General features: G+C 52.5%; 4 protein-coding genes across 4 annotated transcripts; 2 read left to right on the top strand and 2 right to left on the bottom strand.

Moving 5' to 3' along the window:
* Nucleotides 1-1,489: 1,489 nt before the first annotated feature.
* Nucleotides 1,490-2,479, bottom strand: CKM354_000215300 (uncharacterized protein; the record flags this gene model as incomplete). Its single annotated transcript, XM_044797301.1, has 1 exon — nucleotides 1,490-2,479. The coding sequence occupies one exon, from the start codon at nucleotides 2,477-2,479 to the stop codon at nucleotides 1,490-1,492; it is 990 nt and encodes a 329-aa protein (XP_044653236.1).
* A 431-nt stretch (nucleotides 2,480-2,910) lies between these two features.
* Nucleotides 2,911-4,041, bottom strand: CKM354_000215200 (uncharacterized protein; the record flags this gene model as incomplete). The annotated part of the gene is made up of 3 exons (XM_044797300.1): nucleotides 2,911-3,181; nucleotides 3,235-3,971; nucleotides 4,024-4,041. 3 exons carry the CDS (start codon nucleotides 4,039-4,041, stop codon nucleotides 2,911-2,913), a joined length of 1,026 nt encoding a protein of 341 aa, XP_044653235.1.
* Nucleotides 4,042-4,711: 670 nt separating this feature from the next.
* Nucleotides 4,712-7,267, top strand: CKM354_000215100 (uncharacterized protein; the record flags this gene model as incomplete). The annotated part of the gene is made up of 1 exon (XM_044797299.1): nucleotides 4,712-7,267. One exon carries the CDS (start codon nucleotides 4,712-4,714, stop codon nucleotides 7,265-7,267), a length of 2,556 nt encoding a protein of 851 aa, XP_044653234.1.
* A 4,818-nt stretch (nucleotides 7,268-12,085) lies between these two features.
* Nucleotides 12,086-14,237, top strand: CKM354_000215000 (uncharacterized protein; the record flags this gene model as incomplete). Its single annotated transcript, XM_044797298.1, has 5 exons — nucleotides 12,086-13,253; nucleotides 13,306-13,334; nucleotides 13,389-13,511; nucleotides 13,564-13,857; nucleotides 13,911-14,237. The coding sequence occupies 5 exons, from the start codon at nucleotides 12,086-12,088 to the stop codon at nucleotides 14,235-14,237; spliced, it is 1,941 nt and encodes a 646-aa protein (XP_044653233.1).
* Between the last annotated feature and the right edge of the window lie 43 nt (nucleotides 14,238-14,280).

Raw genomic sequence — 14,280 nt, 5'->3', positions numbered from 1 at the left:
TGCGAAAGTCGTCAGCATGAAGAGAACGGCAGATCCTCCACCAGACAATTAAGAAGTGCGAGAAAGAAACTGGGGCAGGAACAAGCGTTCGTCTGAAATTGATAGAAGATGCGAGAGGGGAGCATGTTTTCACAGAACGGTTTCCACACCACAGGGCTGAACGTAGGATGTTCTCGACTTGCAATCTATGCGTGACGCGAAACGCGCACCCACTGGTGGGATTTCCACTTTCCAACGAGCATACTTGAGAGGCTCGCGTGGTTCATCTCCCCAGCCATTGGGATGGGTCATTTGAGCGCTCAGAAGCGCTTCTTCAGTGCTCTGCAAGGAAGATCCCTCGCGAAGCTGGTCAAAAGAAGGCTTGTCCACAGAGCTAAGGCAACTTTGGTGATGGTGTTTCCACAGATTGCCGGATGCAGTAGGAGAAACGTGCGAACGGCGGGCGGCCAAGCGGCGGTAAGTCTCTTCTGCGCGTAGTGCAGCTCGTCAAATTTTTGAGTTGTTGCAAGATTGCTCGAGATATGACATGTCAACTCCACTGTTTTATCGCTTGTGACGAGCAGAAGGGTTTGTGACCAGTAGGCGAGGTTGGTGAAAAGGAGGAAAGTGGATCGGCGTGGAAACTGACGAAAGTCCCAGCCGAGGCTTGGCAATGCTTTGTCATTCCAATCTCCTCTTTTGCTTGACAACAACGCATGCATACACAAGGTTAAATCACATGGAGTAGTCCTGTAGCCAAGCCGGAGAGTTCATTCTGACGTGTCTGCAGTGCCTCAAGGCGTTTGGTGGAACGCACTCCGTCATCCCAGCAACTTCGCCGTGCGCTGATCCCGGACCCATCCACGCGTTGCTTGCTCCATAAAGAAGTGGTTCTTTCGGCACCATCTGCCGGCTCGGATACCACACTGGTATGAGACATTTGGTCCGGTATCTCTGAAGTCTACATGAAGTTGGAAAAGCGGTCGCTTTCCTCCATTCAGATCGTTGTCCTCCAAAAGCGCTGTGGAAGGAAGGCACAGGATTACACTGGCACGAGTGGCCAGCTCGCTATTCTGTTATGGATAAGTCTGCATCACCTGGTCGGCGACCACCGATGCTGTGGACATGGCCACACTTGTCCATGTGCTTGGACTCCCATGACTACCCGCAATTCCGACCAGCGATCCTGCTCAACAAGTGCGAAGTTCCTTGTGCCGTGATTTCATGAGAACCCTGCTACCAACTGGGTGCTTCGGTGCTGGCATGCTATGCGGTAGCGCATCACCCCCACATTGAAGGCTTCGTAACATACGCTGCAAACAGACGGGGGGCGCATATGGCTTGAGGACGTTCAGCAACGAACATGTAATGCTGAGCAAGCGATCAATGGAGGGCAATAAGGCAAGAGTCAACTGTCGTGCAACGATATATTGTACTCGGTATGTAAGGCCGCGCCACAGACTTGTAGCTGGCGCGTACTCAGTCGGCATGAGCGATCTGGAAGCTGATCTTAGATGGTGGGAGGCTCATGATCATCCTTCTCTGCCGGCAGCAAGCCAAGTTTCATAGCCCAATGTTTCTTGCCGGTCTCTTCTACAAGCTCATCTGCCAATACGCGTCGCCTCGGATACGCTTTAGGGCCGTTCTTGATGCTCACTAGCCTGCCATGCATTTGCAGCTCCGCGGAAAAGTTATTAGCGAGACCAAGTAGCCCAGCTGTACTCAAGAGTAGGCCCAACAACAACACTTTGCTCGCGGGCTTCATATGTATGACAAGGCCAGCATCGAGGTAAGTGAGTACCGTAGCAGTCGAATTTAGCAGGTCCTCCAAGGCAGTAGCATCTTGCATCCATGTTCCAGATGTAACTGCTTTTATGTCGTCTGTAGAGCCACGCATTCGTATCCATTTATCTTGGCTCAATAAAATAAGGAGATCACTTCTCACGCCTGGTTCTGGAGCGCCAAACCAGCCTGGTCGACATCGCCGGCGTACCACAGCAATGTTACAAATTCGTGCACAGATAAATCCACTTAGGACAGCAATCGCCCAGACATCTCCGCACACAACGAAAGCTGAGAGCACAGCAATTGTCGCGCCCGCGGCAGACCAATGCAATAGGGATACCAGAGGCATTGCAGTGGTCGTAGATGAGTCGAAACGTAGTTGTGCTCGTTCTTCAGATCCCGAGCTTGTGACTTCTAGTGTTGTTAGATGGCCAGGTTTTCCGACTCGCTGCAAATATGCAACAGTGGCTTGGTTTTCTATGCGGAAAACGTATCCTGTGGTCATAGCAGCACAAGCTGGGTATTCGCCTTTATTGAGCTCGGTCGCATGTTGCTGACGATGTAAACCTGGCGCGATAAGCAGCGCATCCAGTAGGGAAGAGTTTCCAGCCAGTGCCGTTTGTCTTGCCACAACCTCCAAGTCGGCGAGAGCTAGCAGTCCGATTGCATCGAGATATAGGCCGAGGTCGCTATGTTGTAGCCATAACTTGGGCATGATCAGTGCCTCGTTCAGCGTGTGCTGGAGCGCGGAGCAAGTACCTCTTGTACCAGCCGTATGACACTTCCTATGCTTTCCATCATACTGTTTCCCTCAGTACCGGGTTGAAAATGTGAGTGATCGGAAAACTGTGGTTGCTGCTGCGATGCAGCTGAAGATTAAAAGCCTGGGAAAGAGGGATTGCATAGCCACAGGGCCGGCCGGGAACGGCGTGCGACCTCAGCATCTCAGGGCGTATCACTGCCAGCTACGAGTGGCCGCAGAAACAAACATCGCGAGTCGAACGTCAGTCCAGCCATCTTATTATTCGGGGCCGGGCACTGAGCCTTGTGTATCTGTTGAGACTTTGGAAATGCAGACAGTGCAGACGGAGAGCGAGACAGCGGAACGGGAGGATCCACCAATCACACCAAATAAGAAGCACAGGCCTACAGAATTCTGGCCAAGTCCCCATCAGACAACATTCGCAAGTTCTGTGCCCAATCGTGCTGTCCCACATCTCTCTTGAGTGCCTTCACCATGTCCAGGCGAAACTCATAGCCTACAGCACTAACCCTTCTCACCACTCTCCCATGCATCTTCAAGCAAGATGTCCTGTCATTGACCAGAGCAAGCAGAATCGCCGTGATGAGCAGGAGAGAGATCAGCAGCACCTTACCCACGTTCTGCGCATTGTTGATCACAACAGCATCTCCGAAGCTGGTGAATGATCAGTATGGTACTTTGAGGTTCATGATGAATATCATACTTACACGATGAGCGTAGCAAGGGAGACCAGCCAATTCTCGTGTGGCTGTGGCTTGTCTAGCCAGGTTCCCGCAGTGACACGCTTCATGTCCTCCACATTGCCTTTCAAACGAACCCAGCGATCTCGACTGAGGAGCACAAATATGTCGCGCTTGCCGCGCTCGTACTTGTTTCCGAACCACCCATCCGCTCCTGGCGAGTGAGCTCTACGACGCATTGTATAGACATTGAGAGCTCGTGCGAAGATCAGAGCCAGCACACCCCAGAAAGCGAACCAGTCCTCGAAGATGGCGGTGGCTAGGATGGTCGCCCACGACAGAACGACTGCAAGAGCATAGAAGATCAAGGACATCATTGACTCCTCTCGGAAATCGAATATCTTCACCAGCTTCTCCTGCCAGCCTGGCTTAGGTGGATTGAGAGGTTCGACAATGAACTCTGTCAGCTGACCAGTCTCACTCATGTCTTGGAAGAACATGACTGTCGCTGGGTTGTGTATGTGGAACACATGCCCGGAGTCCAAGCTTACTGCCTCTGGAATTTCTCCTTGATTGATACCGAAATCACCGGCCTTATACTGCCTATGGAGCCCAGGAGCGATCACAAATGCATCGAGTATCGAAGAGGTCCCGGTCAGAGCACATCTTCTTAAGATGCTGCTCAGGTCAGCTAAAGCGACCAGCCCGGCGGTGTCCAGCGAGATACCCCAGCTATTGAGGGCCGCGAGACCATGGGCAGGCTGCTAACTCATCAATTAGTGCAAGATCGACCTTGAACCAAGTGCTTCTGCTTACTGGTGTTGTGTCAGGCATTATACTGAAGCGTATCTTTCTGTGACGTCCTACTCATTGCGTTTAGGTCGACGTCGGTGCGCAGAATGAACACAATTCATCTTGGCGGGCGGCCCCTGTGAGCGTGCCAGCGCACTACGCCCCGATCCTATATTGTGGAGGCTGAGATAGCTACCTCAACTGTTTTGCGCAAGTGGCGCCTGTCATGCGGGCATACAGACAGTTGCAGAGAGTGGCGCAGAGGCCAAGTTTTAGGCATCCACAAGGCTGAGATGTGGAAAGGCTGAGATGTGGAAACTCTGTCGCCCAGGAACAACAAATCGCGATGGCGTAACGACAGACACAACAATCGATGGCGACCTGACGGCGCGTGGAGATGCCAATTCTCCTCACCGCTCGTACATGCTGATGACGTTCGTCCTAGCCGGCGGCGACATTCTTACACAATACCAGCGTCGTTCATGTTGACCGCCTGCGGCCGCCCTTTACGCATGACGACAATAACAGGCGAGGGCGCAGCACTCCTCCATGTGACGACGACAACACGGAAAGTGCATTAGTCAATCGATAGAGCTGCTTTGCGTCCGGCTCAGGTTTGCAAAGATGCTGCGGGTCAAAATGCTCATAAGTACATATCTCAGAGCAATGCTTGGGCCGCTCACCGGTCGTGTCTGCGCATTGGTAACGGGAAATGTCGCCTCAGTACGACTACAGCAAGGCCTCACTGAAACGAACTCCCTCAAACCTTGATTCCGAAGCGCACCGCATCGGCTCCGTACCTTCAACGTACCATAACGACGCCTTTCGAGTCATCAGACTGCTGCCAGGATCGTACGCGGACGACATCAAGTGTAATCTTCTCGTCTGGAGCCTCCGCAACAGACAGAACAAGTTCGAAAAGCCCGGCGATTACGATGCTCTGTCATACAATTGGGGCCCGCAACATGGAGACAAAGCGATCACGATCATCGTGGCAGAAGACCAAATCTACAAGCTTAATATTGGGCCGAACCTTGACACCGCGCTGCGACATCTGAGGAGTGAGGGTGCAGTGACCTATCTCTGGGTCGACGCCATCTGCATCAACCAACAAGACATGGAAGAGAAGCGTGTACAGTTACCGCTCATGAATCACATCTATAACGGCGCGAGCTGTGTACGAGTCTGGCTCGGTGCAGAAGAAGATGAAAGCGCCAAAGCCATGGAACTGATACACGAATGTCTTGATGGCGACCAATTCGATAGACTGATTAAAGATCCCAGTGCATCAACGCGATGGGCCGCTTTGCTTAAACTTCTGCGGCGACCCTGGTTCAGCAGGCGATGGATCATTCAGGAGATCGCTTTAGCCAAGGAGGCCGAAGTCCACTGTGGAACGAAGAACCTATGCTGGGATGACTTTGCATCAGTCGTCACACGCCTTCGCTCTCGGCAGCCAGAGCTGAGGGCGTTATTCCGAGAATCGCCTAGCCACCAGCACCACCCGGATTTCATTGGCGACGTCAGTAATCTGGGAGCCATAACGCTGGCTGATTGGCGCGATACCCTCCTTCATAAACGATCCGACCGCTCCATAAATGGTAAATTGTGCGATCTGGAGACTCTCGTCTCCTCGATGACAGCTTTTGAAGCCTCAAAGCCCCACGACATCATCTATGCTATTTTGTCGCTTGCTAAGGATGCCCATGCCTATGCAGGCGGCAGAGCCACCGAGATCAATACTTCCCCACATCTGAATTCGCGTTCCCGCGCGTCATCTCTTATTGGATCCGATCTAGATCTCGATGATACTCAGAGAGATGAACAATCTTGTATCCCGTCTCCGGGTTTCGACAAGATTGTGTTCGGGTCATCTATCACGAAGCGAGGTCGGTCACAAAGCGATGCTTCGGAGAGGTCAACTGATCCACCTCGAGAAGCTGCTGAAGTACGATCTTATCCACAAGTGCACTTGAATGGCGAGCACCTTCACCTTTCTGAGGACGGATCCGCTATCGCAGGACGAGATTCGAGATCTCCGGAACCCCCTTCGAACAACGAACTTGGCACCGGGGTCAATCCAGCGCCCGATCGCGGGAGTATGAGCCCTGCGCCACAGGTTCGAGCCCACAAACGTATGAAACTCAGCATCTCGGACGTGTCTGGAGAACATAATAAAACGGTTGTTGCTGTTAGCATGCTGAAGAAAGCTCTGAAATCGGGTCGTATCACAATTGATTACGATCGGAGTGTATTGGATCTGTACAAGGATTTCGTTACGCTGGTCTTGACAAATTCACGCTCGCTCGACATCCTCTGCACCCCATGGGCGCCGCCCAATATTGAGCTGCCCAACGTCGAGCTGCCCACATGGATACCACAGCTATCTGGTACCGCGTTTGGAGCGACCAAGAGTGGCGTGCGCAGGCGCATACATGCAGACCCATTGGTGAGAAGGGCAGGCGCTTTGGAAACATTGACGAAGCCCTACAATGCTTCCAAAGGTCACATCGCCTCGACCTGGAGTATGGGCGGGGACGATGGCAAAAGCCTATTCGTGAGAGGCTTCATGCTGGACGAAGTTGCCGAGCTGGAGAGACCAGCAACGGAGGGCGCTATCCCAGTCAGCTGGATGCGAGCTGGTGGCTGGACAGACCATTCAGCCTCACCGCCTGACCGCTTTTGGCGAACACTTGTGGGTAACCTCACTGCCAATGGTCTTCCCGCTCACGTATACTGGAAGAATGCTTGCAAGAATGCTTTCGATATGAGAACCAGTGGTGGACACCTCAACACTTCCAGCACATCCAGTATATTCTTCGAATGCTCATCGGATGTCCGCGAGTTCCTGGAGCGAGTCCAGGCCGTTGTGTGGAATCGACGACTTGTCACAATGAAAAAGTTGGGAAGCAGCTCGAACGATTCGTCAGCTCTACCAAGGCTCGCCGCAGAGCACAAGAGAAACGGCGAAGGCATCGCACTGGCACCGGATAAAACCAAAAGAGGCGATCTCATATGCATTCTGCATGGGTGCAGCGTTCCAGTAATACTTCGCAAATACATCAACGGCGTACCATCTGCGAAGAGATGTCCGGCAGAGGACTGTCCAACTCGTCAGTACTTTGGCTCGACAGCAGAGCGCAAAGTCACCTACGAGCTCATCGGCGAGTGTTATGTGCATGGCATGATGAATGGAGAAGCCATCGAGACAGTCCGCGAATATTCACGCAACAGGAAGATCGAGGAGCAAATGTTTGAGTTGAGATGATGTGGAACTTGCTCGATGACTGATGTGCTGGGCGAGAGAATTGTTGCCGGATCGCGCTGTAGAATATAAAATGCTTTCCAGCAACGTAAGGACGGAGACCCGGACGGGCACGCTACATACGTAGAACTACGACTGGTAAATTTTAGAATAGACAGAGAACGGTTCAGATCGACTCCCGTGCAAACTGCGAAGTGCGCAATGGTGTCTCAGCGTTAACGAAGCATTCAGTATTGTCCAACCTTGGGCTCAACGACTCCTCTTCTGGGTGCCTGTCGCGTCGGCGTGAAGTGCTGGGCGAAACCGCGTCCGTGTCCGGTTCCATGACTGGGCCTCTGCGTATGCCCATCGGCCTTTCTAACCACGGGCTCAACGATTCCCCTTCCCTCTGTCTGTCGCATCTAGGCAAGTCACAAGGCGAAATTGTGTCCGCCTGTGTCGCTATTGCTCTATGTGCCGGCGTTACAATTCTTCTCAGCTCCTGCTCTTGAGCATTATCTATCAACCTGCTAGTATAGAGGTGTTGGACCATGGACCTGGACGCTCGAGGCTCAACAAGCCCACCTCTGCTGTGATGCGCAACCACGTGAGCCCACCGATAGCGCCAGGCATCCTGGCCAGAAGATCCCGTGTGTTCCCAATCACACTGAAGGAACGGACACTCCACGTGCCTAGGCAGTTGGTTCCGGAGGTGTGCCTGACAATGCGTGTCCCAGTGTGCAACATTCTCAAATATCTGGCTACATCCCAGGAAACCAAAAGGGCATTGCCATACAGCCGAAGGCTCGGCGTAGTCGTGTTGCTTTCCGGAGCTTTCAACGTTACGCTGGGGTCGTCGCAGCGGAGCGAGAGCCACAGATTCTTCAAGTCTATGTTGGGATATTCGCCGCACAGAGTCTTCGATCTTTTGCTGTGCTCTTCGCTGCACAGGTTCCCTAGCTTTATGCTGGTCTCTTTGTTGCATAGAGCCCTCGTCTTCACGCTGAGGCTTCAGGGAACGAGTTGCCCTTGCGCTCTGAAGGATCGAGATACGATCGAATAGCGCGTTTGAGGCTCGAAAGAGGTGATCGATCAAATATTCGACGGCTTTCAGGCGTTCAGGAATCTCGTAAAATTCTGCTTCGTCCTCAAAAAACAGTTGCTCCAGTACATCGGAACTGACTGGTGGTTGCTCTTCTAATGGTGGACGCTCTCCGTTCACAACGCCGAGGACTGCATAGATCAGCGAGACTCAACGGCAAATTTGCGTAAACTACTCGCCTTCTACCAGAATCAGTTCCAGGTCATTGATCATGAAAGGAATTCCTGCTGCAGTAAATGCTTGCTCACAAGGCTGTTGCTCCTGTACCAGGTCTATCTCGAGTGAATTCATATCCGAGATCCATAGCTTGAGCCTCATCCTTTGATTCATCCATGAGTTTCTTGTGGTCCTCAGCCAAGAACCAACGGCAGGATAAACGTCAAGCTGCTCAACTATTGTTGTAAAAGAGCTTAAACACAGCTCCGCACGAGACTTTGGATCAGCCATGAGTGTTGGAGTGTACTGCTACGGTCCGTTCAAAGATAAAAAGCTCCCCAAAGCTTGCTCTTGATCATACGAAAAGTGCGGGTCGAGGGGTGTAGAACTATAACACTACTGCACAGTGGTAACGAATTGAGGCACGCGTGCATGATGTGCTGGCGTTTTCATGCAAAGAGCTTCCACAGAAGAGGGGCCTCTCTGCAGCCTCCGGCAAGGCTGAGCTGAGCAACTTCACCGCGGGCACCGTGTTCCATACCTCCATCAGAGAGAAAACATGGAGGTAGCTGGGGTTGTGGTCAGTGCTATCCCGCTTTGTATTGGGATTCTGGAGGCCTGTATCAAGGCCGGTGAACATGCTTCAACAGCCAGGCGATGGAAGATGAAAGTGGATCACTACCGGCGCCTGCTGGCATCTCGCAAAAGCGATCTCGAGACCTTGCTGAGTGATTTACTGCTTGGTAGCAAGGGTTTCTCCCTTGAGCCGGAGACATTGTACCATTTCTTGAGACAGGATTGGCATGATGATGAGCACGCAGTGATGTTGAGCGAACTCACCCGAAAGTATGGAGACCTCTGGGTGGACTGCCAGGCACTATTGCAGGACTACTACGAGGAGCTGAAGCATATCGTTGCATGGCTTGGCCTTGCATCTATGAAGAATCTGGTCAGTACGTGTTCTTGCATCACCGTGTGTGCGGCTGATCGTATTAGCGGACGAGTGAGGATCTTTTACAGGCTCTGAAGAACGCCCCGCTCCAGCAAAATGGCCTACAGAGTCTTTTCGCAGGGCTTCGCTTTATTGTTCGCAGAGAACAGATCGACAAATCGCTTGAAAGTCTGGGTCGCCGGATTGACGAGCTGCGAAACAGGCTGATACATCACGCTGGGTTGCAGGGACGAATCAGACAGGCCAATATGTTATGCAGCTCCGCGCAGTCAATACGCACCAAGAGCCACATTGAAGCCATATACCATTGCCTGGATCGAACGACTCGAACTTTTCGAAACGGTCTGCCACTTCCCGTGGCGTTAGGTCTTTCTTCGTCATGGTCGGCACCTTGTGATGAAGTGACCAGCAGGAGGTACAAAGCCAGAACTTAGGAAGTACCATCGGGGCAGCTGCTGACTGAATTGAACAGATATCATGTTGCCTTGCGAAATAGCGTCAGCTGGCAGCGAGCCATTTTCCACGTCTCGGACGCCGAAACACAACAGCAGCTTGATAGGAATGGGGCAGTCCCTCCATCCGTGCACGACTTACAACCATTGATATCTTCGAGCACTAGAACTGTGCCTTGCCTGGAGATGCACTTGGATCTTACTGCTCAAAACTGCCTCAGCGGGCCGTACGAGACTCGGGTTGGGAAGCAGTATGCTCTCCAAGACAGCAAGCCAGATCTTGAAAGTGTCGCAGCTTTGATAGGCAGAGATGTCGTCCTCGAGCGGCGGCTGCAGCTGGCTTTGACCATAGCAAGCTACGTTAGGACCCTCTTCGGCACTCCATTTCTTGATAGCTGGTGCGGCAAAGATGATTTCGGAGTTCTCATCAGTCCTGGTCAGGCGTTCGACAGATCGCCTGCTTATCCCGTTTATCTCAAAAGAGAATTGTTCACCCATGCAATGCCTCTCAGGTAAGCGGCAGGATTATTTATTGGCGCCACAACGCTGACACTCTGCTATAGCGCAGTGTCAGCTTCTTCTCAGGTGATTCTTCTCATGCTAGGCATCGTTCTCCTGGAATTGTACCTCGACCATGACTCCCAAGCGTACCAAAGCGGCAGTCAGCCGTGCTTGCAGGATCTTAGAGATCACTTTAATACCTGGTATGGTAAAGTATCTCACAACCTGCCTCACCGATATCGTCGCGCCATCAGGATATGTGGATTGGCCGGCAGTTCAGACTCAGCGCTTGCAAAAGAGGTACCTCATGATCTGGATGAGATAGTGGAACACATTGCGGTACTTTGTAGCAATGACCTTAGATGAATGAATGCTTCTGAGATTAGCAGCCTCTCGCAGGTGCTGAACATGCAGATCGGAAATTCTACCAGTTCTGCAGACTTCTGAGAGTGATGGCGGCCTCACACTGAGTGTGATCTTTCATCCCCTTTTCGATGGTCTCCGGCTCTGCTCGGCTCGACGATGTCGATATAGGCAACAGCGCCCTTGCGCTTCTCGCTCCGGACTCGAGGCCTGCTTGAAGGCACCATACCTGGAACGCTGAGCGCTAGCCGCCTTCACTGCCGCCGAAGAGTGGAAGCATTCAACTTTTTCGACTATTCATCTGCAGCAGAGCATGATTATGTCTGTAGCGAATCCATGTTGTTGCCTTTCTTCAGACTTTTTCAGCTGTCCAGGTCCATGTCCAGAAAGTCCAGTCCAGTAACTCCGTACGCTTTCAAGTCACCTTTGCCGCCAAGCAAGCTCACCATAGACCTCTCTCACATGCTACGCCATGTGCATCAAGGGCACCTTTCCCACGGGCCCCAGCATAAAAATTGCGGGTCAAATGCAACCTCGTGGCCGTGTGGGTTGATGCGACGAACCATCCCGCTCAGCCAAGAACACCGTCCGTCTTGTCAGAATCCTCAATTCTGCCTGACCACTTTCCCAACCAAACGAGATTTCGCTGCAGCAGTAGAAAGAACAGAGGCCGCCAATTCGGCCCAAGAGCCGAAAAAGCCTCCACACACAAGACATCGCCGCGACGCCACATCAGCCGCATCGAAGTCCCCTCTTGGCGCTTTGCATTCCTTCAAAAACAACATCAAGCAGTCAGCAACCGCCTCATCAACGATCTGAACATGTCTCCGAACATGCGCCCGCACGTGGTGAAACTCTCAAGAACATTGGCAAAGTTGGTTCCCCACAACAACAACAGCACTCTATGGCCTGCAGTTCGGGAACACTCCAATCGCCAAGCCCAAAGTTCGTTCTTTTTGCGTCATCGGACCAATATCAAGACGCTGCCCCAAGCCTCTCTCCGCGCAACAACTCTACCAAGACTTCTTGGACATGTCTTCTACAAGACCTGGCATACGTCTGCCAACGCCCTCTGGGCACGCGAACTCATGCTTGCTGTACGCACAGGACGTGCGGTGGGCACGCGAGGGAATGCGCCATCTACGTTGAGTAGGATTCGGCGTGCCCATGGGGAGAGTAGGGTAGTAGTAGACATCTCTCCACAGTTGTGTTAAGTATACTGCTGCGTGCTCTTCCCTGTTCTGTTTTTGTTTTGATCTGCTTTCTCTATCTCTGGGCTGTGTGCTCCACTTTGACACCGTTTCCGTGGACAAAACATGGCGGCTCCTAACTACAACGCTCCAGGCGGAGAGCAGCTCGATATTGAGAAGAGGCGGGCTCCTTCGAAGGCATCTTCTTCCAGTGGAGGCAAGGAATATAATGAAGAGATCAACGATGGCCCGCCACGACAGGCAAGCGTGGCTGCGAAGCTTCGCAACCCGCTCTCGGGCATGACTGAGGCAGCCGTCATCGAGGATGTAGATGCGTTCGTCGATGCTCGTGGGTTGGAAGCCCATCGAGAAGCGTTCCGCAAAGGCGGACTTTTGGCGCGCGTATCTCAGCGCTCACCGGAAACTGGTTTCCAGCGGATCTCAGCTCTGTCGGACGAAGAAAAGAGCTGGCTGCAAGAGGAGAACGACCACAAATGGCGCCAGCCATTCATGTTGTACTTCCTCGTCGTGCTCTGTGCCGGCTCTGCTATCGTGCAAGGAATGGACCAGACTGCCGTGAATGGAGCACAACAGTTCTACTTCCGAACATTCAACATTGGAGAGGAAGAGGTCTGGAGGCGTGGACTTTTGAACGGAGCGCCATACCTCTGCTCCGCTCTGATCGGCTGCTGGACCAACGCACCTCTCAACAAGTTCTTCGGACGACGTGGTACGATCTTCATTTCTTGCTTCATCTCGTTCGCTTCCGGAATCTGGATGGCTGCCGCGGACACCTGGTGGAATCTCCTCATTGCTCGTTTCGCGCTTGGCTTCGCCGTCGGAGCCAAGTCCAGCACGACACCAGTCTACGCCGCTGAGTCGGCTCCAAAGAACATTCGTGGTGCGCTTACCATGATGTGGCAAATGTGGACCGCATTCGGTATCATGCTGGGTTTCGTCGCATCTGTCGCATTCCAAAACGTCGACTTTCTGGGAGAAGATACGCAATGGCGATGGATGCTGGCTTCCACTTCGATTCCACCGCTCATTGTCATGATACAGGTCTATCTGTGCCCAGAATCGCCTCGCTGGTATATGGAGAAGGGCAAGTTCGACAAGGCTTTCCTTGCTTTGCAGCGCTTGCGATCGCACGATATTCAGGCTGCGCGAGACATGTACTATGCGTACAAGCTGCTCGAAGTTGAGGCTGGCGAGCGAGAGGGCAAGAGCTTGTGGAAAGAGTTCTTCTTCGTCCGACGTAACCGACGTGCTGCACAGAGCTCGTTCTTCGTCAGTAAGTGCATCGAAATCAGCATGGCGACCATCAACCGCTAATCTTCGAACAGTGTTCATGCAACAGTTCTGTGGTGTCAATGTAAGTCGACCATGCCGAAATTTGTGATGTCGTACCACTTACTTACATGACTAGGTTATCGCATACTACTCTACCCAGATCTTCGTCGATGGAGGGTTTTCTGAGCCTAACGCATTGCTCGTGTCCCTCGGAACTGGTATCGTCAATTGGCTGTTCGCCATCCCTGCGGTCTACACTGTAAGCCGAACCCGGTTCCATAAACACCACGTGATTACTGACGCCTTCGAAGATTGACACTTTCGGTCGGCGGAATCTTTTGCTGACCACATTCCCACTGATGGCTATCTGCCTTTTCTGGTGTGGTTTCTCCTTCCTGATCCCGGAGACGCCGAGCACTTCTCCAGCTGCCGTCGATGGCTTCATTACGGGTCCCGGCAAGTTGGGTAGCATCGCGGCGTCCATCTACCTTTTTATGGTGTTCTACAGCCCTGGTATGGGCCCGGTGCCTTTTACATACAGCGCGGAAGCGTTTCCTCTGTACATCCGTGATGTGGGGATGTCGTTCGCCACAGCTACTACCTGGGTAAGACACGTTAGCTTCAGAAGTGTAAAGAAGGTGCTGACTCTCTCTACCAGGGCTTCAACTTCATCATTTCGTTTACCTGGCCAGCTTTGCGCGATGCCTTCACGCCTACGGGAGCTTTCTGCTGGTACGCTGGATGGAACGTGTTCGGGTGGGTTTTCTCATACTTCTTCCTCCCCGAGACGAAGAATCTCACCCTCGAAGAATTGGACAATGTGTTCAATGTTGGCAATCGGCAGCACTCCAAGTACTACGCGGAGAAGTTGCCATGGTACTTCAACAAGAAAGTCATGCGCCGCGATGTCGCGCCTTTTGAGCCGCTGTACGAATTTGCGGATCCGGAGGCAGAGACTGAGCGCCGCGCAAGTCTCAAGGCATGAACGAGGTCGTGCCCGATGCAACCACAACTAGATAGCATCATAT

The sequence above is a fragment of the Cercospora kikuchii genome (genome assembly GCF_019650295.1).
Source record: "Cercospora kikuchii DNA, contig_00001, whole genome shotgun sequence".
Taxonomy (NCBI): domain Eukaryota; kingdom Fungi; phylum Ascomycota; class Dothideomycetes; order Mycosphaerellales; family Mycosphaerellaceae; genus Cercospora; species Cercospora kikuchii.
This window is presented reverse-complemented; position numbering and strand designations above follow the sequence as displayed.